General features: G+C 42.1%; 2 protein-coding genes and 1 non-coding gene across 5 annotated transcripts in view; 1 reads left to right on the top strand and 2 right to left on the bottom strand.

Moving 5' to 3' along the window:
- Nucleotides 1–8,808, bottom strand: part of SNX5 (sorting nexin 5) — a 49,277-nt gene extending 40,469 nt beyond the window's left edge. Inside the window, exons 1-2 of one of the 3 annotated variants that reach the window (XM_054723835.1) lie at nucleotides 8,705–8,808; nucleotides 8,393–8,475 (exon numbers count right to left, since the gene is read on the bottom strand). In XM_054723835.1, coding sequence (XP_054579810.1) covers nucleotides 8,393–8,443 — 51 coding nt within the window. In that variant the 5' untranslated portion in view covers nucleotides 8,444–8,475; nucleotides 8,705–8,808. Of the gene's footprint in view, nucleotides 1–2,811; nucleotides 2,871–8,392; nucleotides 8,476–8,704 lie in introns of those variants that run through there. The other 2 variants (XM_008141117.3, XM_054723836.1) reach the window with 2 other exon arrangements.
- On the bottom strand, nucleotides 3,367–3,603 carry LOC114231467 (small nucleolar RNA SNORD17). The gene has a single exon (XR_003617423.1). It is a non-coding gene; the product is annotated as a small nucleolar RNA SNORD17 (small nucleolar RNA).
- Nucleotides 8,809–9,081: 273 nt separating the features above from the next.
- Nucleotides 9,082–14,986, top strand: MGME1 (mitochondrial genome maintenance exonuclease 1). The gene is made up of 5 exons (XM_008141118.3): nucleotides 9,082–9,152; nucleotides 10,753–11,331; nucleotides 12,376–12,592; nucleotides 14,265–14,397; nucleotides 14,760–14,986. Exons 2-5 carry the CDS (start codon nucleotides 10,818–10,820, stop codon nucleotides 14,919–14,921), a joined length of 1,026 nt encoding a protein of 341 aa, XP_008139340.3. The 5' UTR covers nucleotides 9,082–9,152; nucleotides 10,753–10,817; the 3' UTR covers nucleotides 14,922–14,986.
- The last annotated feature ends 1,936 nt before the right edge of the window (nucleotides 14,987–16,922 follow it).

Genomic DNA, 16,922 nt, shown 5'->3' with positions numbered 1-16,922 from the left:
AGGAAAACAGAACAGTTATGTGGTATGGGATCCTAGGTCAAAAGATAAGAAAAATCTGGCTCAAGAGTAGAGTTATTTAACAGGAATTGTTTCATCTAGGCACCAAGAAATGAACGGAAAAACTAACGAAGACGCTACTTAGCAGAATCTCATTGTAGCTACATGTAAGAGACAAGTGTGAGCAATGCCCTGGAAGCCAAGGCAACAGATTTTGTGAGTTAGGAATTCAGAGGAAAATAACACCCAACTCCATGTTTGTCGGTTTAAAAAGAATTTTTGGAAGAAATGGACTGTTAGAAAAAAAAAAAAAAGTGGTTAAAATGGTGTTTGTCCTGAATTTAAAGTATGATAAATTCCCTAATTCTTAAAGCAGACAAGGTGATTAATGGCCAATGTAAAGGCCTGACACAAAGGCATTAAACTGCATGAAATAAGCATCTCATGTCTTCCCACCTCCTCCCCCCAGAGATAAAGTAAAGCTGTCATAACACTCGATTATTGTACACAAGGAGAATGCCAAGTGAAGCCTGGAGTTAAGAGAATGAGGGAACAGGGAATACTGAGATATTTCCCCCTAAATTTCATTTTGAATTCTTTTCTTCAAAATAAAGTTCAAGACCTAAGACTGATAAACTTTTGAAAGTAGAAAAACGGGTTCAATCGGGTATCAAAAGACTAAATATATCCACTAAAAAAATGCATGACTTTTATTTCTATATCTTAGAAACTGTCAGTTACCTCCCTTTTCCCCTTAAGCACTAAGAAAAAATTTAAATTGCAAAAACCAGAGTTAGTCCTCTAACAATGGCTTTCTAATAAGAAACAAGCTTATTAGAAAGGTATTAGTAAGATCACAATATATTTAAGTCCTACATTTCAACCTAAGTCAGTGATGGCGAACCTATGACACACGTGTCAGCACTGACATGTGTAGCCATTTCTGATGACACGCGGCCGCATGCCGAGGATGAAACATTTGCTGCTCCTGAGGATGAAACATTTGCGAAATAATGTTTTTTCCTCAAAGTGACATACTACCCGAGTTATGCTCAGTTTTTTTGGCCAAGTTTGACACACCAAGCTCAAAAGGTTGCCCATCACTGACCTAAGTACTTCTCCCAAATTAATTCCTGATGACTCCTATGAAATATTTGCTTATTTTGACTTAATTTTTCTATGTCCATTTATGAGATCTCTACAAAACAAAGATAAGACTCAAGGTCAGGGGATTCTAACTGTGACTCTCCTGACATATTTCTGATAAAAGCTTCCTTCCTTCCGATAACTTACCACTGGGCAAATGCAGAATTCAAAAGACCTCAAATATACACTAAAATTTGACTGCAGAGAATACTGAACACCCACCTAATCTTATGTTTGTATCTGTCAATCAGAACAGGAACAAAGTGGGCAGGTGGTAAAAGGGCCAACAGACATTGGTAGAAAGATGGGGCAGGTTTAAGGTACATTTCCCTGAGCTCAGCAACAACTGTGATGCTTCCTGAGATTCCATTTCCTAAAGAAGTCTCAAATCCTGGTTTCTAGGCATCTCTCAATTTCTAAACATGCTGACAATTCCATTTTAACTCACTATAAGACAAACAAACTTAATGAGCCTGTGATCTCCACATGGACTAGCTTTGGAATTAGGAATTGAAAGACCCAAGGTGAATGTGATAGAGAAATAGTTTAAGCATCACAGTCAAAGCTAAAATGAACTTCACCAGCTGCTTTTATCCCACTGAACAATTATCTTCAGGTTTCACCTCTTCCCATAACTCTAACCATATAGTTAATAGCCTAGATTATTTACTATATTACTACCTTCCTTTCTTGTTACCATAGGAATATGGTTTTTGGTTTGTTTTTTGGAATGAGTGCGATGAAGACACACATAGCCTATAGTACAGCATACAACCCGCCAGAAAATGAAGCAAATAAATCAATAAAAAAATAAAAAGTTGTGAAATGCTTAAAACTTCTAAGTCAGCACAGAATCCTTACTCCGGAAGCATCAAGTATGATTAAAAGTTCAGCATTCTTTCTCCTGCTTAGTCAACAAAAACCAAACCCCATAGCCTTCCGCCACAGTACTTGCTAAATAAATCAGCAGGATGTAGAGTATAAGAACTGGGTTGTACCCCATTCACCCAGCTCTATCCCCTATCCTAAATAAGCATCCAGAGTACTGCTCTGCACTGGTGGCCAATACCAAGTTGGGCTACTGATGTCAAAATGCCAAGAATGGCTGTTTAAATCAATGGAGAAAGGCAGGCTTTAGAACCAAGTCAGGTTACTTTTTCAATTTCCCAGTTCCCTTAGGTCACTTGAGAATCAAATTTAAAACACATATTCTCAAACAATGGAATGTAAGTTTTAAAAGTGACTTTCTTTTGTATATTTCTATAGAAACCATTGCATGATATACCCAAAAGTTTTAGATGCAGTTTCAGCCCCCAATGTACTTTCCTACCAGATTAATCCTTATAGTAAGGATTACAATGATCTTGTGACAAGAAAAAGCGGGGGGTGGGGGGGAGAGGGGCGGGGGTGGAAGGGGAGGGGGAGATAAACAACACTGCTTTATTTAGAAAGCAAAATTTTAACTGTTTTAAAAACTCTAAATGCTTGGTAAGAGCCTGAAAAGGAGAAAAACTGATACAGAATCCATATGCACTTCCTCACCCATTCATCAGCCAACCCAGCTGGGGAACATGATACTGGCTGCAGGACAACTCTGCAGACTTTTGAGCTAAAGACCACTTTTGGTCCAAATCTCACTTTCATGACTCTCTTCGGTGCAAGACTTACCACCATCTACAAAGCTCCCTCTTCAAAAGATTTAATGGCTCACAGATGGCAAAGGGCAGCTATGTGATTGGACAACATGGAAGGCTAGATTCTGAAATTCAGAACCTACAAGGGAGAACAGAGAAGATATATACAGCAGATACATATATTACTGTTAGTGTTTCAACTCACAGGAAAGAAGTGCTCTATAAGAAATTCTAATGCCATATCCTTCTACAAATCCCTCTTTATGGTTCAAAGTACTGTTACTCCAACTTTTTGTTACCACTTTCTTCCAAAACCTGTTTATCTGTTCTATCCCAGCTTTTCCTTATGGCACTGGTGCATGAAAACTGAACTGACTATAAGCAATGAGCTCTGCTTTTAAACCTATTTGTTTTTCATTTCCTGCCCCTTCTCCCCAACCTACAATTGGTTCTTCCCTTCATGTAACTTGGGTCTACCAGTATCAATCATAACAGAACCAGTCTTCTAGATCTCAGTATACTAATATAGATAAAAGTTATGGAAGTTAGCCATAAGCTTAAAAAAAAACTAGATAAAGGGCCACAGCAAGTGATCAGATTTCCACCACTCATCTTGGTGAGATGGGCCCGAGAGGGACCCATCCCTGCTGACACCAACCATTCTTACGGGTAGTCCACCAACACACAAGCTGTCCGTGGTAGAACACCACAGACTGCAGGGCATTTGGAGGCTACTGAACCCTGAGTTCCTAGAACAGGAACCAAGGCTTGGAAGAAGGTCAGTGCAGCGTACTCAGCGAATGGATAAACTCAATCATCATTTCACAAGGCTGCAAAGCCCATGAACTAGTCAAATCCCAACATGGAACCAGAAAGATTAAGTTGAATTATTTACTTAAATAACATTCATTTTGAGAAATCTATCTTACTACTAGATACCTGGATTATATTTCAAATGAGCTCACAAAATGAAAGGGTTAAACTATATGATCTAAGGATCTCTAGCACAGAAATTCTACTGGAAATCAACCCAGTTGTGCTACGGAGGAAGCAGCTGAACAAATAAAAAATTAATTTTCTTCCATTCAAAGCTAAAGCCCTTTACCTACTACCCAATTCTATCAAGGCTCCCTCCCCAGAGTTCCTTGGTATATCAAGTCCACAGCCCTCTGCTACAAACCTGACATACACACTACACATGCCGATGAGAGTATTTTTAAGAACATCCATTGCCTGACCTTTATGATCAAACCAAGATGAATGGAAATAGGTTTAACACACAAATTTACCTTCATCACCACCAAGATTATTCAGCAACACAAGAGAGCTATCTGAGCTTAAGCTTTTATAAGTTTGAGGCACAAATGGCAGCAAGGGGAGCAGAGAAGGCTGCCTGCTTCCTGAGGAGATTCCCTCTGCTTTGAGTCAAAGGTACCACACATTTCCCAAGTCATTTAGACGTAAATATTCCAATGCCTCATTTCATCACTCACCAGAGGCTTTGTACTGCTCTTCAAGAAATATAAAGTGAAAGCCCAAGAAGTTGGCTTCTGCATTTGTACTCACCATTAACAATGACTAAAGTGAAGTTAGAGACCTGCCCCTCAAAAACAAGTAAACTATACTCTTCGAGCAGAAAATGCATACCACAAGCAGCTATTCTGAGAAAATTACACTTTTCTCTCCAGACCACATAGTAGTGCCTGAAAAAGTTACAACAAATTTGTAAAAGGGAAGGAAGGAGGGGGAGTCAAGCCAATGATCCCCTATCTGAACTGAGGAAGTGCAGTCCTTCCTCCGCGCCTCCAACTGCACTTACTACACTCACCTCCCTCTTAGCTTTTGCCTTTGGGTTTGAAAGTTGATGAATTTCATGTCCCTTTTAGAAGGGCTCTCTCTTAAGAGTAACTCAGTGGCCAATTAGAATATAAACAGATGTTTGAGGTGAAGCTTTTTAGAAAGCTCTATCATGCAGAAAAACTTCCCATTTATACTTGTAAAAAGTTTGCCACACGCATGAGACAAGATGTCCTCCGGCAGCCATCTTCCTGCGCTGCTTCTAAAAGGCAGAACTTACGATGCTGAGCTGTCCTCAAATTGGGTTCGGTAAAGGGTTGTTTCCCTAACTACCACCTAACTTCACTGCATGCACTTTCACCAATGGCTATGGCTATCTCAAGGGTACTAACCTACAGAAATATTTTTGCCTCATTTCCTCAAACAACCAGGCCCTGACAATAGAGAGCAAAATGTTTTTAAGATTTTAAACTAAGTTCTACCCTGCAGCGTATTTGTTAGTGAACTTCAATTCTAGTCCACATGTTTTGAGTGCTGTAGCATCAGAGCTTCAGGTTTCCACTATACAAAGTAGGCACTAAATTTCAACATAAACACACAGCTGCCTCTTTGCAATCCTAAATTGCCCCCAGAACCCACCGAAGAAAACCTTCTACCAACTTTTGATAAGGTTTCTCAATATTGGGGTGGGAGAAGCTAATTCCCCCAAAGTCAACGATATAGCATATATTTTCTTATAATTTATCAATCATAGATCTGCAAAAAAAATGTAAAAACTCGGCCTCTGTAACACAACCTTCACCCACTCATATACATCATTTTTGAAAGCAAAGTTTAAACCAGTGATTCCCACCCAAGGAACATTTAACAATGGCTGCATATATTTTCGACTATCACTATGGAGGAAAGGGTGCTACTGTCACCCAGAAGCCTGGTATACTGCTAAACACCCTACAATACACAAGACAATTCCCCACGACAAAAGATTATCAAGCCCAAAATGTCAGTAATGCTCAGGCTATAAAACCCTGATTTAAACTCAAGCTCTACATCAGATGTTGGTTATTTACCAGGTCTCACACCAAATGAGAATGTAGATCCCAGGACCTAGAAAACTGTGTAATAGTCTCCCCCTTGGCCATTTCTTCCTACAGCCCAAAAAATGTGAGATCATAGGCATCTTAAGACACTGTGTACAAGTTACTGATCCAGAACTAAGATTTAGGCAGTTTGGTAAGTCCTACACTTCCAGAGTTTAGAAAAGAAAAACGAAGTAAAGCCATTAAATGTAAGAAAGTCCACAAAAATTAATAATTTTGAAACTCGTAGTAGTTGTCAAAGTTTAGTACTGTTCCTACACTAACTAACTTTAGGACATTTTTCCACTCAAGCTGGGAGCCAAGTGTCCCTAGAGACAATTTCCACACCAGTTAACAAAAAACTGCAAACCAGAGCAGCATAAACATTATCGTGGCTCTGAGGAGACACATCCACCAGGCTGGGAATGGCTACCATCTAGTCCTTGCAAAATTTTTCCTACATGCTAAACTTACTTCAGTCTATTAGCAATTTAAGAATCATTTAAAAAAAAAATGTCTTGGTAGGCAATCAGGATCCATACTCGATTTGCGGTGGGTTTACTGGAATATTGAAGAGATTCATCACCACAGATGGATACACACTGAATCTGGGAGTGGGCACCTAACCATGATGCCAGCTATTTAAGTGGCTTTTTGGCAAACAGAAGGCCTAGAGAACCTATAAGGTGCAAAATGACTAGAGACTAGGGTACCTTATTTTATGGGATCGAAGTTCTGTGTAATTTCCCCCCTACCCACTAAAAACTCCAGACACCCCAGAACGTCCATGTAGCAGGGACGGTTGCACAGTACTAGTTAACTATAAAGGTGGAGCCCACTGGTGTTAATGCTTTAACTTTTTCAGGGGTGACACTTGGTAAAAATCCTATTTTTCTGAATTTAAAGATCAAAATACAATCTTTTCCATCAGTAGAGAAAACCATGCACTCTTCCCTTAAACTGCTTTTTGGGAGACAAATCTCAACACCTTCACCAAATGAAAGTGTCAGGCTACCAGATACAGAACAATATTCCTTTCAGTTTTGCTAAAGTAGCGAAGAGTTCCTTTAAGAGCATTCAAAATCCTCAAGAATCACCCAGCCAGTGTGCTCAGTGGTTGAGCATCCATGGACCTATGAACCAGGTCCTATTTGATTCCCAGTCAGGGATGTCCGTGAACGGCTTGCCGGGGCCCTGGCTATGGGTTGAGCAGTCTCCCCATGGACCAAAAGGTCGCTGGTTCCATTCACCAAAGGGGGCGCGCAGAAGGCAGCTGATAAAGTTTCTCCCTTCCTCTCTATGAGTATAAAAAACATCCTTTAAGTTAACAGTAAAAACCATCTATAGATACACAGCACAGGACGAAAATTAGATCAGGAAGCAAAATGAAGCCACGTGTTAGGGCAATAATTGTAGTAAGTTTTATTATTTCCTTATTTCTTAATAAAAAGATAGAAGGAAAATAATTCTACATAATCCTTTTCCTGTAGCCACTACGGGGGGCGGAGGGCGGGGGTGAGCTATGGGCATTTTAAATTCCAGCTACCATATACCATACTAACAAATAGGAAGGCCTGTTGAAGCAGGAGAGCACTTTTAAACAGCTGTCTATAATGTTTTAGACTCTAAAACACTCTGGGTCAAGAAAGAAGTGTGCGTATATCAAATTGCTACCAAAATTCCTATTCAGCATCTAAACTTCTAGAAAGAAATCTACCTTTGGAATGTTCTAGTAAGAATTGTAGTCTCAAGTTCCCACTTTCAGTTTTAGTAAAAAGAACAAGTTACTTCTTTCAACTTTCAAGTAAAAATACTCCAACGAAGACTTTACTACCCTCATCACCAAGTTGCACTTCAGTAACTAATACAGCAGTGATACCCTCGTGGGAACAATTTGGTACTTACTGAATGATAGTCTCTCCAAAGAGGGCTAATATAGACGTCACATTTTAAGATGCCTTCCAGGTTAAATCTAAGAGTGCTTTATATTCCCCCCCCCTCCCCATTTCTGTCAGAAAAACTTTTGTTAACGATTCTGCACATAACGTTGTGGTTCATACTAATCCAAATGTAAAGGGACAAGAAAAGAGTAGAGGCTTGTTTCTAAATCTTTAATTAGCTATGGCAAACTAATTTTACTGCACCCGTTACCTACTAGACCTCAAGATTTAAGTGGCAAGGAGGTAATTTACATAAACACCCAAGTTTAAAAAAAAAAAACCCGAGTTCAACGACTACTTGAGCACCTACTAAAAACCACAGAACTCCCGCAGCGAAGCCTTTAACGTTCATAAAGTTATAAGGTACAGGCTTCAGATTCCTGCTTGATGAAATTTCCTCAGTATTTAGGCCAAAAAAGAGTTTTACCAAGAGGGAAGGGGAGCAGTTTGAAGGCAACTAAACCAAACTGTCGTTTGTTGCATGTTAAGTGGATTTCACGTTCCCCCTCCAGTCTCCGTGAAGCCAAGATCAGTTTTAAAACTCTTTTCACGTAAAAACACATCCTCGGGTCTCCAGAAGCTCGCCGCGCCCGCTCGGCACCGGACACCGGGCCGCTGGGAACAGTACCCCGTCTGTTCTCAGCCGCGGGAAGAACAAAGGGCGCTCGGGGCCCGGCAGGTGCGTCCCTCGTGGGCACACGAGCAGCCCCAAAGTCCCCCTGCGACGAGGAAAGAAATGTGGGGCCCCGAGAGGCCGGCGGGCCTCCCCCGCCTGGCGCCTGAACGTGTAAGGCCTCACCTTGCTTCGGTCCTCGTCCTGCTGCTGCAGCACCTCGGGAACCGCGGCCATGGCGACGCGGGTCTCGAGCGCGGGCTGCCGGGCTGTGCGAGGAAAGAAGAGGCTGGGCCGCCGCCGCCGCCGCCGGGGCGCCTAGAGGGGCGGCCGCGGCCCCGCCTCCGCTAGCCTCCCTGCCCCACGGCGGCAGGAGGCCTCGAGACTCCGCCACCATCCCAGAAGCCCCAGGAAAGGCGAGCGGCACGCCACGTGCTCCCCCACAGCTGCCTCCCCCGTCCATCTTGGAGCCGGGCAAAGAAGCTACGCGGGGCCTACCCTCGCTCCGGGCCACGCGGGAGCCGCAGACCACAGGGCAGCGAGAGGGACGCGAAGCCAGAAACACTCCCCGCTAGGCGCGTCTTAAGAAAGAGCGTGCTGTCGTGCGGCGAAATTTATTACTTAGCCAGGGTCCAAGATGGCCACGAGCTGTGACGTAAGCGAGATCTCGTGAGAGCGAAAGGGCGAGATTTGGAGGCGCCCGCGCATCTGCCAGCGCCCGCGCATCAGCCGGCGGGGAGGGACCCTCCGAGAATCGCGTGAGTGTCTATGGAGGTGAACCAAGGGCTAGGGGCGGGGCGTGCGCGCCGCAGTGCGCAGTGCATGCTGGGACCGCCTTGGCTGGGCGGAAGCCTAATTCGAGACCAAAGCGCGGGAACGAGGAGAATACGCGTCGGAAGAGGTTGTTAGCTACGTGGGAGTTAAGCGAAGGGTGGTGGCCGCTGAGGTACCTACCCTTGCCCTGGGCTAGGCTTCTACTTAAGCCGTCTCTTCCGTAGTCCTGACTCTCACCGTAAGGGCCACTGCATTCTGACCGCCAACATGGTTCTGTTGTAGGCGGCTGTTACGGCACCAGGAGTCTGACCCCTGGGGTCAGACCGACCGTCCCTCAGCAACCTGGGTACTTGGATTCTGTTCAGAAAGAATTCGGAGCCAAGACCCAAACTGGAAGAGAATATTTATTTGGTAAATCACAGAGGTCGGAAAAGTAGTTGGTAGAAGAGATGGTCTGAGGGAATTTGTTACGGAGGAAAAGGAAGGGCCTTTGTCCCTAGCCGGTTTTGCTCAGCGGATAGAGCATTGGCCTGCGGTCGTCCCGGTTGGATTCCGGTCAAGGGCAGTACCTCCATTGCAGGCTCCTCCCGGACCGAGCCCTGATCGGGGCTTAGGCAGGAGTCCACCAACCTCACATCGTCTTTCCCTCTCTTCCACTCTCCCTAAAAATCAAAGGAAAAATATCCTTGGGTGAGGATTAACGAAACAAAACCAAAAAAAAAAAAGGAAGGGCCCTTGGAGCTTGGAAGTGAGGGAATTAATGGCAAGGTGCCTGGGGGGAGGGGAGGAATAAGGGCTTCCGGGAGGGGGAGCACATTGGGTCCTCCTGCTAAAGGTTTTAAGGTGGAGATTTTAGGGGAAGACCTCAATAGAATATTCATCAGTTTTCTAGGTGTGTCCTTTCAGGGTTGTGGTCTTCACTGGTTGATTGGCCAGCCCCACGGTAGGGGTCATGCAGTGCAGCTGGTCCTGAGGACAGAGGGCGGGAGGGAGTCGCTGGTCTGGTTTTGCTGCTTCTCTGGACCTGGAGCTGAAATACAATTGAGGCATAGATGTTATCTCTAGGGAGGAAAGGTCAGAGAGGTCAAAACCACTTGACCAGCTTTTTGCTAGGGGAAGGAAAGTCACCCTGGGGGCGAGTGACTATCTCTTACTGTAGGTACCTGGGGTTTTCCACCCTGGTGACCTGTACCTGACCAATCGTCCTTGCTCTGTTCATGTCTGTCTTAACTGCCTACTACCGGGGAGGCTGACTTATGGGGATCACAGTGGTGCTGACTGCTGAGCTTACCAGCTGGGACCTCACTTGACCTTCAGAAGCTTGATTTCTACTTCTGTAAAAAGGTGGAAGTAGTACCCACCTTACAGGGTGTGAGGTTTGATGAGAAATCTCCACACAGAATACTTAGCAAAGAATCTGGTATTTAAGGATCCGTGGTTAATTGTTAACTGTGACTCCTGGCTATTACTGGATGGATTCTAGAGTTGTTTTTTCTTCTAGTCTCACACTCCTCCCTCAGTTCCTAGGCATCACATTTCTTCAGATAGCATATTGGGGACGTCTTGCCCAAGCTGCTATTTCGAATTTAGTAGGTGCTGGTCCTTCGGGTATTGATAAGGGCCTTTCTTTGGAAATAGCTGTGTCCGAGCCTGTTGCAAAAGCTTATTGAATAGGCTTTTAAATGTGCAATATCATACTGATGCCGCTTTCACATTGATAATTAAAATAATTTAACACATTTGGCACCTAACACCACTTTTCTCTTTAATAGGAATGCAAAAACTAAAAAGACCCTCCACATTGCAAGGAGACTAGAGAAAAGTGAAAAGTCTAAAGATGAAGGCATTTCAGACCATCTGCAGGCAGCTTAAAAGTTCAAAGGGATTTTCTGTAGAACTATCCCCACATATGGGTTTCTCCACTTCCTCTTATTCATGTGGCCGGAAGAAAAAAGTGAACCCTTATGAAGAGGTGAACCAAGAAAAGTACTCTGATTTAGTACAGTCTGTCTTGTCATTCAGAGGCCCTGCTCAGACTCCAGAATCATTGTTCGAGGAAGATTCTTTACTCTATGGACCTGTGAGTAAGTGTAAGCCCCCAAAGCAAGATGAGGAAGCAAGAGTTCCAGGAAACTGGTTTCCTCTCTTCAATCCACAGAGAAGCTTAAAGCCAAATGCAACAGGTGGTGCGACAATTCCTTTGAAAATCCCTTTGCAAAGGAATAAGATACCAAGTGTGACCCGGGTCCTTCAGCAGACCATGACATCAGAACAGATTTTCTATTTGGAGAGGTGGAAACAGCGGATGATTCTGGAACTGGGAGAGGATGGCTTTGCAGAATATACTTCAAGTAATTTTCTTAATCCTGGTTCTATATTGTTACTATGTTTTCTAGAATATACAGCACTGGTGTCATTCTTTTAAGTTTTTTTTTAATCTTAACTAGTGATGAATTATTTTCAGATAATTAGCTTTAAATAGCACTGTGTGTTTAACTCACTTAATCCTCATGACAACTCTATAAAGCATAGATACTATTGTCCCCATTTCACAAATGAAACAAGTGTAGAGATCAAGTATTTTGACTAAATGATGTATAAGATTTATTTTATAAGCTACAAACTTAAGTATTAGAATTGCCTGTTTTCTTTGATTATGGAAGAAAATCACCTAATAATGGAATTCTAGTTGTTTGCTAGGCATTCTGTTCAGAATCTAGTAAATACCCCTTGTTCTACTTATCAAGGTAGACTGACAAGCCAGACTAATGAAATTAAAACAGTAAGCCAGAACACATCATCTGTATTTAGATCTTGGTAAATTGAGATAATCAGATGCTCTTGATTAGGAACTGAGAATAAATAAACTTTAGCCTTCAACTCCTAACTTATTAGACAAGCGAAAAGAATAACTTCCTTTAAACAAGATTCCATTCAAAAGCAAGATAAAAAGGAAAGACCATTGCACAGGTGACTTAACTGGTCTTATCAGGACGGGGTAGTTGTCTTTTCTTAAAGCTAGGTTTTACATTGATCATTCCTTAGACCAGCAGTCACCAACCTTTCGGACCTCACTGACCACCAGTGGTCTGCGGACCTCCGGTTGCCAACCACTGCCTTAGACTATGCTTCTGAGAGAGCAATATATCTACCCCAGGTGATGGTACACAAGCACTTTTTTAAGAGTAATGCAGTTATTTTGAAGCATCTTAGAAAAAAACATGCATGTGTGCACACATGTTAAACAAGTAGTTACATGTGTTTTAAAGAAAATTAAGTAAATCTTGTGTAATTTTTAATTTAATACAGAGTTTTTTAGAGTACTTGTTTTTTAGTACTAGTTTGGTCTCTGTTTTGTTTTTCCTTTTCCCTTGATTTTTTTTTTTTTTTTTTAGACTTATTTTTACAAGGGAAACAGTTCCATGAAGCCTTGGAAAGCATACTTTCACCCCAGGGGAACTTAAAACAGGGATATGAAAACCGTGAGTCTGGCTACATCGAAAGCATCCAGCATATTCTGAAAGATGTCAGTGGAGTTCAAGCTCTTGAAAGTGCTGTTCAACATGAGACCTTAAAGTATGTAGGTCTGCTGGACTGTGTGGCTGAGTATCAGTAAGTATTAGATTGTTTTTATGAAAGTATGTAGGTGAATTAATGCAGGGTGGGACAGATGCTGCCTACTCCTACTTCAAGGTACAGCCTCTGTTAAGTTAAAACCTGGGTGCTAGGTAAAAGAATTGGGTAAGGATGGATACAGAGGGAAGAGCCACATAATCCTTGTAAATCTGTTTTCCAAAATCAAAATGTTTGGTGGAGAAAAGATAACATTTTTTTTCTCTTTATTTTTTTTGAAGATAACTTTTTAATATCCCTAGGATGGCCTGTTTTCCAGCATGTTCTCCTACCCTCCCCCCAAGCCAGGTAACAGCCATGAGATCAAATTTGATTCCTGGATTTTCTTTCCTGTTCCCCTAAAAATAGCATCTTGATCTGTTAGCAATGCCAGCCGGGCTAAAAAAAAAAGTGGCAGGATTTTTTTTTTTAATATATTTTTATTGATTTCAGAGAGGAAGGGAGTGGGAAAGAGAGATAAAAACATCAATGATGAGCCGAAACCCGTTTGGCTCAGTGGATAGAGCGTCAGCCTTCGGACTGAAAGGTCCTCGATTCAGGTCAAGGGCATATACCTTGGTTACAGGCACATCCCCAGTAGGGGGTGTGCAGGAGGCAGCTGATCGATGTTTCTCTCTCATCCATGTTTTAGCTCTCTATCCCTCTCCCTTTCTCTCTGTAAAAAATCAATAAAATATATTTTAAAAAAAAACAACAAAACATCAGTGATGAGAGAGAATCATTTATCAGCTGCCTCCTGCACTCCCCTACTGGGGATGGAGCCCGAAACCCAGGCCTGTGCCCTTGACTGAATCGAACCCAGGACCCTTCAATCCGCAGGCTGACGCTCTATCCACTGAGCCAAATCGACTAGGACAGGACTTTTTTTTTTTTTTAATTGATTTCAGAGAGGAAGGGAAAGAGATAGAAACATCTATGATGATGAGAACCATTGATTGGCTGCCTCCTGCAGGCCCCCTGGCCGGGGGCCGGGGGGGGGGGGGCGGGTATTGAGTCCCTAACCCAGGCATGTGCCCTTGGTCTGAATTGAACCTGGGACTCTTTAGTCTGCAGGTCGATGCTCTATCCACTGAACCAAACCGGCTAGGGCCAGGTTTGTTTTTTTTAAGTGTTAATGGATTTGAACCCCAGCCTTGGTTTTTGAGCAAGAGAATTTCTAAAGCTCCAGGATGTTTAGTCTTTTATGATGAGGACTTTGCTACTGGTCTGTGGTGGTTCATTCTGATAGACATTTGAAGCAAAATCAACTAAGGTAATAATAGGTGTAGCTTCAATTCCCCTGTCACTTGTTAAAGGAAAGGAGGCCTTGGAGGTTCCAAGGCATTTCGAGAGTGTATAGAAACTTGAACTGTGAAAAAGTTGTTTCCCAGCACTCCCACGTGGGCCTGCACCTATAGATCTCACCGGTGCAATTTAGGAAACATTTTCATCAAACTCCTGACAGGCTCATGTACTGAATAAAGGGCTCAAAGCAAAGAGAATGTCAGATCTTTCTAATCCTAAGAGGTAAAGCTCAGTTTTTTGGCAAGTGGAGAATAGAAGCAACAATCATTGGTTGACAAGTAGTAAATTATACGTAAGAGGGTTAACTTAATAAAGTTTTTTAGTTTTAACTATTACGTACAAAGACTTTTCTTTGGTTTCTCTTTAGAGGCAACCTGTGTGTGATTGATTGGAAAACATCGGAAAAGCCAAAACCTCTTATCCGAAATACATTTGACAATCCGCTGCAGGTTGTGGCGTACATGGGTGCCATAAACCATGATGCCAACTATAGCTTTCAGGTCAGGACACTGAGCCTCTGCTTAAAGCAACACTTGTTTAAAGCTATTTAACTCATTATGGTTCTTATTCTGTTTGTAGCCCGATACTTGCTTTGTTCCTTGTCTATCTGCCACTTTAAAAAGCACTTTTCCCCTTCTGTGGCTTTTTTCTGTTGTTGTTAATAGTTCTTTAATGATGACAGTCCATTCTTCAATGTGTTATCTGTCATCTTTGTGTTCTTGTGTATCCTGGTGCAGTCTTTCATCAGCCCATCTTAGAAGTTGAGTTAGCAGATGTTACTGTAGATTGTTTTGTTCTGAGTTTGCCCTGGAGTAAGAAGGAAACTAACCTAAGAACTCTCATCCTACTGTGTTTCTTCTAGGTTCAGTGTGGTTTAATTGTGGTGGCCTACAAAGATGGATCCCCTGCCCACCCACATTTCATGGACACAGAGCTGTGTTCCCAATACTGGGCAAAGTGGCTTCTTCGACTAGAAGAATATACAAAAAAGGAAAAGAACCAGAATATTCAAAAACCAGATTAGGGGCAGGATGCTATTTGGAAACATTCAGCACTTTCTCACAGTTTGGGAAAATATATTGCTGTTTACTGTGACCTAAGATGGAGGTCCCACAGGATGTGAGAGCTGCGTTAACACAAAGCAGAAGTATTAATTTGTTAAAATTTATTGCAATAAAAAAGAAAAAGACTGAAAAGCCAGAAAAGTTTAGATATAAAAAACTGGACTTTAGCATACAAAAGATCAGCCATGCTACCTCTGACTATGATTTACTTGAAAAAAGGTCAAACAGGATTGGCACAGTGTTGGTGGCTCTTGGACCCCATGGGACTTCTCTGTGTCCTGGGCAGGCTGCCCAATCTTTAAACTAAAATTGGAGGGCAATGAGGCTTGGTGTGCCAAGCATTTCCCCAGGGTTACACGAGAAGGGAAGGGGCCATATCAGTCCCAGGGTGTGTGGAGGAGGAACTCACATCAGCCAACTACTACTGCCAACACAGTTTCCTAGAACTTGTTTTATATATTGGGGTTCTCTATATATTTCTTTGGGAAAGAAAATTTCCACTTAACATTTTTGAAAAAAATATGTGACTCCTTAGCCTTGAATAAATATTGCGCTGGGGAAAGATGGAGCATATTCACCATATCATTGGCATACCACCAAATAACCCCGAGAAGTAATTGTAGATATTTTAGTTATATTCTGCTTTGAGTAATTGAATCATGTCCATAGAGAAAATGTATCATTTGTGGAATTTTTTTAGCTATGGGAAACAATATATTTTTGGGGGGTGTTTGATAAGTAATAAAAACTATTAGTTGTCACTGGGTTTGGGAAACAAGTAAATCCCCACTATAGCCTTGGGGGATGGGTCCCTATTTTATGAAGTGGGTTTAAGTTACAGTTACTGTTTTAAAATCATAGAATGCTACAATTTGTTTCTTTCATTAGCCATAATTATAAATAAAATACAAGATGTGAGTAAAATAATGAAGTTTTTGGGTTTTTTTTTTAGTTTCTGTGTTTATAGATTAATTTCACAAACCTGGAAAATGTTTAGACTTTGTTTTTATATTCAGAATTATACCACTGGCCCAGTAGCTTTGGTATATGTTTTATGTAAATGAATACAAGGAGGTGTCCCGAATCAGTCACCTGTCAAGGAAAGTAAGGTTCAGTTGGGAGAGAGGAGGCTTGTGGGTGACCATTATTGACTCTATACACATCAACATTTGTTTTTAATATTAATTTTTTACAGAGAGGAAGGGAGAGGGATAGAGTTAGAAACATCAATGAGAGAGAAACATCGATCAGCTGCCTCCTGCACACCCCCCACTGGGGATGTGCCCGCAACCAAGGCACACGCCCCTGACCGGAATCGAACCTGGAACCCTTGAGTCCGCAGGCCAACGCTCTATCCACTGAGCCAAACCGGCTTCGGCTAAAATATTTTTTAAAGTATTCTTTTCTGAAGGAATTACCTCACAGAAGTACAAAAGGTAACCTTATAGACTGAGCTTTGAGATAGTCCATTAGATTTATTTATTTTTATTTTTTTTATTAAGGTATTATATGTGTACATATCTTACCATTGCCCCCTCCCATCCCACTCCCATACATGCCCTCACCCCCCAATGTTTTGCTAGTCCATTAGATTTAAAGCTGCATTTCGCCCTAGCCGGTTTGGCTCAGTGGATAGAGCATCGGCCTTCGGACTGAAGGGTCCCAGGTTCGATTCTGGTCAAGGGCATGTACCTTGGTTGCGGGCACATCCCCAGTAGAGGGTGTGCAGGAGGCAGCTGATCAATGTTTCTCTCTCATTGATGTTTCTAACTCTCTATCCCTCTCTCTTCCACTCTGTAAAAAACGCAATAAAAATTTTTTAAAAATCTGCATTTCATTCTGCAATTCTACACTTGCTTAATGCATTTAATAAGACTGCATTTAATGAAGCTGCCAAAGCTCCAAGCTGGTACTAAGAGTCAATATTTTTCAAAAAAAAATTTTTTTTTCAGTCCAGCCAG

The sequence above is a fragment of the Eptesicus fuscus genome, chromosome 12 (assembly GCF_027574615.1).
Source record: "Eptesicus fuscus isolate TK198812 chromosome 12, DD_ASM_mEF_20220401, whole genome shotgun sequence".
Lineage (NCBI taxonomy): Eukaryota > Metazoa > Chordata > Mammalia > Chiroptera > Vespertilionidae > Eptesicus > Eptesicus fuscus.
This window is presented reverse-complemented; position numbering and strand designations above follow the sequence as displayed.

Excerpts from the sequence above, each read along its gene's own strand:
- MGME1 (XM_008141118.3), top strand. The coding sequence starts at position 10,818 with ATGAAGGCATTTCAGACCATCTGCAGGCAGCTTAAAAGTTCAAAGGGA. Across the intron at positions 11,332-12,375 it reads CTTTGCAGAATATACTTCAA|ACTTATTTTTACAAGGGAAA; the intron begins GTAATTTTCTTA and ends TTTTTTTTTTAG. Across the intron at positions 14,398-14,759 it reads ATGCCAACTATAGCTTTCAG|GTTCAGTGTGGTTTAATTGT; the intron begins GTCAGGACACTG and ends TGTTTCTTCTAG.